Source organism: Conger conger, chromosome 8 (assembly GCF_963514075.1).
Source record: "Conger conger chromosome 8, fConCon1.1, whole genome shotgun sequence".
Taxonomy (NCBI): domain Eukaryota; kingdom Metazoa; phylum Chordata; class Actinopteri; order Anguilliformes; family Congridae; genus Conger; species Conger conger.
Window position 1 is genome coordinate 46,949,405 of NC_083767.1, and position 8,938 is coordinate 46,958,342.

The window sequence follows — 8,938 nt, forward strand, 5'->3', positions numbered from 1 at the left end:
GAACTGTTAGTTTTGTGCTTCACACAGGATAAAGGGGGATATGCAGTCCCTCTTCTGCAGGAAATTATATGCCCCCAAGCACTGATCCTAGATCAACAGTGTCCTTTGACCTGAAATGTTGGGGGGAATAGAGCTTGGTGGGGGAGTAATTTGATGCTGTTGAGTCTTGTTGTGACAGGAGGTCCTTGGATTGTGGGAATGGTAGAGAATTCCCAACCCCCGGTACTGGGATGAATCCGTAGGGGGCCCTCCCGAGAAATTCAGAGAATTTTTCCTGCATGCCTCGTTATGATAATCTTATCACACTTTAACGTGCTACAGATTCCTCCTGTAGAAAACCGTCTCCCACAGAATGTTCTGTGAAATTAATTTACTTGTTGAACTACAGCTTTATCATTTCAGACCCATCTCTAAGAGAGTAACTCCCTCCCTTTTCCAGGTACTGTGCTCTGGGAGGTGATGTAGATCACTGCCTAACATCTCCTTTAAAAAATAGCTTTTTCCTACTGCCATACGGATGTTGTAGTTTTTTTTTACAAAATGATGCCGATTTAAAATGAATGACCGCATACTTTTTGCTACCAGTTTATTGGTGTACCATTTATTGGTGTGTACCTTATGTCCTTGTTAGTGCCACGCTGATTTATTTATGTTAAATATGTGCGGTTTGATGCATGGCATGTGATTGTGTATGTCTGTAGTTAGAAACCGTTAGAGTTGATTTCTATGTTGTACCAAATGCAAATTCCATCGGTTGTGGCTGTGTGGTCTCTAAACTGACTGACTGACCGACTGACTGAGTAACTGTTCCTTTTTTACTGCTACTCTTTGTGGCTGTTTTGAAAAGCTTTTCACATCTATTCTAGTTGGTTGAGTTTTGTGTGCCGAAGATCAAGGTAACGGTTGAATTCATTCTCTTGGCAGTAACGTTCCCACATCTGCAGGAGTTCTTTTCTTGGTCAGGTTTGCCCAGCAGTGGTTACCTGCTGTGTTTCAGCTGTGCAACAGGTTGTGTAAATGGTCTTTTGGGGGGGAAGGGGAAGGGGTTGGGGGGGTTAAATATTGACACCCACACACCTGGCTGTTGTAAGCACTAAAATTAGTTTCATGGCAACCAGAAGCTCTTTAATGTTTTGTTGGGGAGTAGGGTGGGGGGTGGGGGGGGGTGGGGGGTGGGGGGGGGGGGGGGGGTGTCAACAGCCAGTCATTCAGACGGGGAGCACCACCACCAGCTCACTCCACTGACCATCCACCTCGGAACAGAGTAAAAAAAAAAAAAAAAGAAAAAACACTAAACCATTCAATCGCATGGAGGCCATTTGTTTTCATAGACACTCTTTAAGTGCCTTGTTGAGATGGCTGCTGAAAGATCTTTGCATTGTCCTCACGGCTTTTCCTGACCACTTCCTTTTGTTATGGTGGAATTCCTGGAGTGACTGTGTTACTCCGGTGACTTCACCTTCATGCTGTTTGTGGGTGTGTGTGTGTCTAAGTTTAAATAGAGGTGGAAGGCAGGAATGTATGGGCCTGGGGGTACGTGTGCTATGTGAATGGGGGGAACTGTGTTTGAGGAGTCTGCCACATGTTGGCCACTGTCCATTTGTTCAGTACCCCCTCCAAACAGCCCCCACCCACCCTCACCCCTGCCCTGGGGGGGGTTTGAAGAGAGAATGCCTCTGCCCACCCACTAGTCTGGCTGTCACGCCTGGGGCCACGGAAAGCACCGGGGCCTTGTCGTCTGTACCATGTTACTACAGACAGGGCTGTGGGCCTTGCCGTCCGCACCTCGTTACTACAGACAGGGTTGTGGGCCTTCCATCTGTACCTTGTTACTACAGACAGGGCTGTGGGCCTGCCATCTGTACCTTGTTACTACAGACAAGGCTGTGGGCCTTGCCGTCTGTATCTCATTACTACAGACAGGGCTGTGGCTTCGGTCAGGTGAGGCTTCAGTGCGACAGCGCCGTCTGAGCATGCTCAGTGAAGCCATCTGCAAGCAGCGCAAAACCCTGCCAAAAAGTCTGCCATTAATTCCCCTGGGACTATTCTAACAGGATTAAAACATGACTTTGTCTGGTGCCTTCACAATGAGAACAAAATAAGAGACCAGCTTCTCAAAAGCCTTTCCCCCCAACATTAGTATTCCAGTGCCAGAGAAGTTTCCTCTCTGACCTTGTTACACAAATAATTTTTAATGGAAGAGATTTAGGACCTTGTTTCTGGACTTCCCATTAATTTCCCTGGGAACTGAACATAACGCTCATCCAAGATGTGGTTCAAGGTTGGGCTTGTAAATTATATGCTGGCTTTTGGTTATTGCTTATTACTGTCAGTACCTTCCTCCGCTGTTGAACCCTGTCAGTTTTAAAAGGCTCCCTTACAGAGAATGTGCCGGTTTCAGGCTGCTCTTAAACAAGCTCCTGTAACACTGCAGGTGCATATAAGATCTGAACTGAGCTTCAAAACCATCTGTTAGCCTGTCTGCACTCTCGTTTATTATGAATACAATGCACAGTGGCCGTCTTACTTTTTTTAAAGTATGAAAATACTACAATATTCTAATATGTTTGTATACTTTATCCGTGAAATGAGAACTCTGTTGGCAGCCTTCTTCAGCCTAACTCGAAAACCTCAACGATGACGCATTTTTAATAAAACTACATATCAGAAACGCCACACTTACATGACACGGTTCCTGCGTTGCCTTCCAGCGTGCGACTGCGACTCCAGGGGCATCGCCGAGGAGCAGTGCAACAAGACCACGGGTCACTGCGTGTGCGCGGAGGGCGTGGCTGGCCCCCGGTGCGACTCCTGTGCCCGAGGCTACTCGGGCGAGTTCCCCAACTGCGAGCGCTGTCACCAGTGCTTCGCCGACTGGGACCTGGTCGTCGGGGACCTCACCAACAAGACGCAGCAGCTGGTGGAGAAGGTGAACTCCCTCAAGGCCAACGGCATCACCGGGCCCTACCGGCAAACCGTCAGCAACGTGGAGCAGAGCGCCAACTCCATCAAAGCCATCCTGGCCCAGAACCCAGCTGCCCAGCCCCTCTCCGAGATCCAGAACCTGCTAGAACAGGCCACGTATGTTCAACCCCAACTCACCCCATTTTATACTAACTCACCCCATTTTACGGCATTCGGCTCATGAGTGTCTCTGTACTATGGCTGGGCTGGGTTGGCCTAATAGCCACAAGGTCAAGCCTTGCCGATATCATCGGCTGACACCCCCCAGAAATGGAAACATTCATGCATGTTTCATCTATGCAACAGTGACCTGATGGCTGAAATGACCAACAAGCTGAATGACACAGAGGACATCCTGAACCAGATCTCAGGGGATGACAACAGCACAGACACCAAACTGGACTCACTCAACGAAGATGCCCAGAAACTGGACAGGACCATTAAGGAGCTGCAGGACCAGGTGGAGTTTGTGAAGAATTCTGACGTGCGAGGTAGGTGGAAAAAATTGATCTTACAAAGCCTGGATGTCAGAGGCATATTACATTCAGGGACTTATGGCTTAGTTTCTGAAATAATGTTATTTTATGTTATTTGTTCATGAATGCGATTCCATTCATCTGTCTTGACAGTGTCTAGGTTGATACCTTATGAAAAAAAAGGAATGGAGGCTCATTTTACCATCCACTATGGCATCTCTAGAGCTTTCCCCAATGAATAATGCCCATTATGGGATTTTCTGTGAAGTACACAGTGAATACACTAGGAATGTGATTCTGATGTTCACTTCGTGTTTACAGGAGCAACCGATAGCATCAACAAATACTTCCAGCAGTCCATGGAGGCTGAGGCGCGTGTGAACGCCTCCACAAGCGACCCTGACAGTACAGTCCAGCAGTCCGCCGATCTTCGCCAGAATGTGGAGGACAGGATGAACCAGACCAAGGAGGAGTTCAACGCAAGACAGGACGAACATGCCAAGACACTGGATGACCTTGCTGGTCAGCTGGAAACCCTTGACCTCTCAGAGCTTAGCGACAAGGTAAAAACAATTCTCCATGCAGTTTTATCATTTACTACTCTGCCACTTGCATGCTGTGAAATGTAATTACGGACTTTAACGTTCCCATAACACTATTGAGTCTTGGAAGCTGAGAAAAGTATGTTTGTTTTTAAACTTGAATAGAATGGCAGTATTGGCAGCGAAAAGACGCTTCACAGAATGTCTTCTCGCCGCAAGTTTGACCTGCAGTAACTGTCATTTCCTGAAATAATATTGGAGTTTAGCTGTAGATGTTGGTACTGCAGTTGAAGGGGGGAACATTTAGTTCTGGGATGCATGGACCTTTTTACGTGTTCCCCTGCAGACGTGTGGCAGTCCAGCTGGTTCGGAGTCGTGTGCAGACTCTCCCTGCGGGGGTCTTAGCTGCCTGAACGAAGACGGGACCAAGAAGTGTGGGGGTGAGGGGTGCGACGGACTGGTCACTGTGGCTCATAATGCCTGGACTAAGGCCAAGGACTTCGACCAGGAGATCATCAATGCCCTGGAGGAAGTGGACAAACTCTCTAAGATGGTGAGAATCGTTGCAGTCCTATCTATAACATATCATAGCTTTTTTGACTTGATTTTGTGCTTGAATTATTTTTTTTTTTATGTTGCTTGGTCCTACAGATATAGTTTGGTATACTTTGAATGTTTTGGTTTTATGAAATTGAAGTCAGTAACTGTGGCCCAGGAGGGTTTCGTAATGGTAGTTTTCAGGATGCTTTTTCTGAAGTGGTGATGCTGACATCCAGGTGTCTGAGGCGAAGGTGAAGGCCGATGAAGCCAAGCTGAACGCTCAGGAGGTCCTGCTTAAAAGCAACGAGACAAAACAGCGCGTGGACCAGAGCAACGAGGAGCTGCGCAAACTCATCAAGCAGATTCGAGACTTCCTCACACGTAAGAACCACTTGCCACATCTACTCATGTTCAGACCTGGGTCAAATTCATCTCTTTTGAATTCAAATAACTTTCTACCCTTCATTGGGCTTGTCTGGTGTATTGGAACTTATTAAATACTCTCAAAATATGCTAACACTGCCTTTTGGTAGGCTGTTGTACCAGGCCTAGATCAATAGAGCACAGAAAATTATTTGAATCCAAAGAAAATACATATTTGACTCAAGTTTGCTTATGTTACATTACCATTAGTACAGCCGCCCTGCCTTTCACTAGTTCTGCAGAGGGAGACCCTGAAAACTATGAAAACCTTTTTAATTTTGCGGTTTCAAAGAGTTTTCTTGTGACCCTTTGCCCCTCTCCATGGTAACCAGAGGACGGAGCGGACCTGGAGAGCATTGAGGCGGTGGCTAATGAAGTCCTGGAGATGCAGATGCCCACGACCCCAGCCCAGCTACAGAACCTGACGGAGGAGATTCGGGAGAGGGTGGGCAGCCTGTCGGACGTGGAGGTGATCTTGAACCAGAGCGCCGCCGACATCCAGAGAGCCGAGAACCTGCTGGACCAGGCCCGCAAGGCCAGGTGAGGAGAGGGCATTGGTGGGAGGGATATGAGCTTCAGGTTAGGACAAGGGACAGGGATATAAGGGTCAGGTTAAGGATATATGTGGGAATACAAGGGTGAGGTGAGTATAGGTGGTTGGTGAAGGGACACAAGACAAAAGGTGGGGTGTGAGAGGCATACGTGCTATACATGCTGGCCAGTAAAATCATATCTCTTAACAAAACTGAACCCACATTCTCAGGCACGGGCACGTTTCATGTGAATGCGTTTGTAGTTTGTAAAACGTTTGTAGTTGTTTAGTCTACGTCTGGTTTGTGCCAGCCTGGATGCTCACTCTGTTTCGCTTATGCTTCTGCCTACTGCACTATACCCCAAAAGAGGAGTCTGGAAGATGATATCTTATCAGAGAGAGAAGTCCTTTTGTTTTCTGTGTATATGGTGCCTTGTAAAGATACTGAACTGCCGTGATTGTGCCGTAGCAAAGAGGCTACGGACGTGAAGGACACGGCGATCATGGTGAAGGAAGCACTGGAGGAGGCTGAGCGCGCTCAGAACGCAGCGTCGCAGGCCATCAAACAGGCCAAGACTGACATCACCGACACGCAGCACCTCCTGGCCTCGGTGAGTCACTGGGCAGAGGGGAGGAAAGGCCAGGGACTAAAATGGTATGGGGGGCTGTGTACAGTCTCTGCAAATAATCGTTTTGTATGCGGCTGTAGATTCTCTACTGTAGGGGTGTGTGTAAATACTCTGTATTTGCTGTAGGGGCTATGTTAAGGCTCTGTGCTGTCGGGGTGTGTGTAAATACTCTGAGCTGTAGGGATGCGTGTGTGTTAAGGTTCTGCTGTAGAGCGGTGTGTAAATTCTCTGTGCTGTAGGGATGCGTGTGTTAAGGCTCTGCTGTAGAGCTGTGTGTGTAAATTCTCTGTGCTGTAGGGGTGTGTGTGTGTAAATACTGTGCTGTAGGCGTGTGTGTGTGTGTGTTAAGGCTCTGTGCTGTAGAGTGGCTGTATAAAGACTGTCTGCTCGGTCCCAGGTGGAGTCGGAGACGGCGGACTCTGAGTTCAGGCTGAACAACGCCACGCAGAGGCTGCTGCAGCTGGAGCGGGACGTGGCCATGCTGAAGGACAAGGCGGTCAGCAACACGCTCAGCGCCGAGCAGACGGAGAAGTCCACCGACCTCACCACCCAGGTCGCAGAGCAGGTTAAAGAGGTGCGCACTGCCTCCTCCTGGCCCCGGCACACTCTGTGTGCTGCTTTAGTGCTGCTTTGGGGTTCATCGCAACAACTGCCTTTTAATAATTTGCAAATGCTACTTGCACATTTGAGCAACATGTTGCAATATAATTTAGTAATTTGCAGGTATAATGAAGTACACCAATGGGACTTATGATGGCCAAGGTTATATTTTCATTTCCCCCCCCCAATATCACATAGTAGATTCGGAACGTTAATTTATTCTGCTCTTGCGTCCTCTGGTGGTCATCATGTATAACTGCGTGACCGTTACCTCCTGATCAAACAGGAACTGGACACGGAGCTGAAGAAGAAGTACAGCTCAGTGGAGGATCTGATTGCTCAGAAAGCAGAGGGTGTGGCTGAAGCCAGGAAGAAGGCGGTGCAGCTACAACAGGAAGCAAAGGAGCTGCTGACACAGGCTAGCAGTAAGCTGCAGAGACTGAAAGGTAACCGTGAAGACGTACACACACACACACACACACACAAGTTTCAAATGCTACACCTGTGAGACATAACGGCTAATATATATAGGACTTTGGATAGTTTTGGATTCAATTATTCTCCTGTTCTTGATTGATCTTCCCTGGTGCAATTGAGCCAACCAAGTGGACCAGAAGATGGCGTTTGCTCTTTTTGAGAGCATTTCATTGGTTCCAAGAGAAGCTCAGTGAAGCGGAGGAATGTGTTTGAACCGGTCTGACTCAAAATGATCCCGCAACAGTTTTGTTAACCACTGGATTTGTTTTTGTAGATCTAGAGAAATCCTACGAGGAGAACCAGAAGACCCTAGAGGACAAGGCCAGTCAGCTGGTGGAGCTAGAGAAGTCTGTGAAAGACCTCCTGCAGGAGATTAGCCACAAAGTGACCGTCTACAGCACCTGTCTGTTTTAACCCTCAGCGTCAGACTGCTAAATAACTCTTACACATGGTGTACCAAATATTAACATTTTATACCTCACCCACATGAAGACTAACCCCATACGGCAACAATGTGAAAACTTGTATTGAAAAACACATTTTCAAAAAAAGTATGCATTTAAAAAGCTCATAAGCCAAAGTTTTTAAAACTGAAAAAGAATGTAAACGTTTTAACCAAGAGACTGCAAAAAAATAATTTTTCACTGAAACTTATTTTTTGTATTGTTATGCAATGCGAGGAGGCAATCGCCCAATTAAAGGACCAAAACTGATAAATAAAGCTACCCCTTGAAATGCAAATAGTCTTTCCCTGTGATTGAAGCCTTTGCACATTTTGACCAAAGCTTACAATGATCATCCATTAAGCCCAGAATACACTGTTGACCGATGCTTCATAGTTGGCCTTAAAAGTGTGTGTGTGTGTGTGTGTGTGTGTGTCGTTAGCATGGTCTGGAGTGATCTGCCCAACTCTGAAGTGGTCACACTGCACTGATCGTCACCTCATCTGCACCTTCTTTGGTACATTGTACAATGGATTTCCAGCCCAGGAGATGGTGAATTCTGAATTCTGAAGGCTGAAGAATTAATTTGTCTGCTGTAGGCTATGCACAGCGAGGATGGGGTCTGAGTCTGATTCTGAACATAAGCAGCAGTCCACACAGGCTTTATAAAGCGTAGCCTCGCTTGTGACTGAGAATGTAAAGAAGTGAGGAAGCGTAGGTGTTCCAGGTAGGTTACGCCATGGCTGCGACTGACAAGCACAGTGTGCCTTCAGGAATTCATGATTTCACAAATTTCTCCCAAGTTCAGCAGTAGAATACAAACTGCACAGACTGTAAATAACAGATTGGCCACAGGTAGACAAAAGCCTGTCAAACTAAGTAATCAAATGTGAACACATAAGGAGGCAAAGAAACGAGCAGGGCTAGTCATAAGTTTAATTGCTATTTGCGCGTTTGTTTGAAAGAGCTGTTAAAGACAGCCTTTTGTCATCTTCCACCTCAACCCCACACCCCATCACCGAAACTGTATCGCATGCTGATTGGGACCCCATTGGCTGGCCCTTCAAGCCAATTTACTTTTGTCTGCACACTTCCAGCCACCTTCGGCAAGGGCCGACAACACACACACACCAAGCAGACCAAGCCCGGATGCTCCATCCCCCACTGTCGTTGGCTGTTTGTGCCTTGGTGTATTCCCAAGTTTAGCCAGACCCGCCCCATGGACCAAGGCTTTTCGCCCCCTGGTGGCCTTTTCTCCTCACTACATGGCTGACACCGTGAACGGATTAGATTTAACAGAAGTTCCACACCA

At 47.3% G+C, this 8,938-nt stretch overlaps 1 protein-coding gene across 1 annotated transcript in view; it reads left to right on the plus strand.

Moving 5' to 3' along the window:
- lamb1a (laminin, beta 1a) overlaps positions 1-7,924 on the plus strand; it is a 29,949-nt gene extending 22,025 nt beyond the window's left edge. Inside the window, exons 24-33 of the mRNA XM_061250859.1 lie at positions 2,712-3,081; positions 3,271-3,455; positions 3,762-4,003; positions 4,329-4,535; positions 4,759-4,903; positions 5,278-5,485; positions 5,947-6,088; positions 6,504-6,680; positions 6,993-7,152; positions 7,458-7,924. Coding sequence (XP_061106843.1) covers positions 2,712-3,081; positions 3,271-3,455; positions 3,762-4,003; positions 4,329-4,535; positions 4,759-4,903; positions 5,278-5,485; positions 5,947-6,088; positions 6,504-6,680; positions 6,993-7,152; positions 7,458-7,597 — 1,976 coding nt within the window. The 3' untranslated portion in view covers positions 7,598-7,924. The remainder of the gene's footprint in view (positions 1-2,711; positions 3,082-3,270; positions 3,456-3,761; positions 4,004-4,328; positions 4,536-4,758; positions 4,904-5,277; positions 5,486-5,946; positions 6,089-6,503; positions 6,681-6,992; positions 7,153-7,457) is intronic.
- Positions 7,925-8,938: the final 1,014 nt, after the last annotated feature.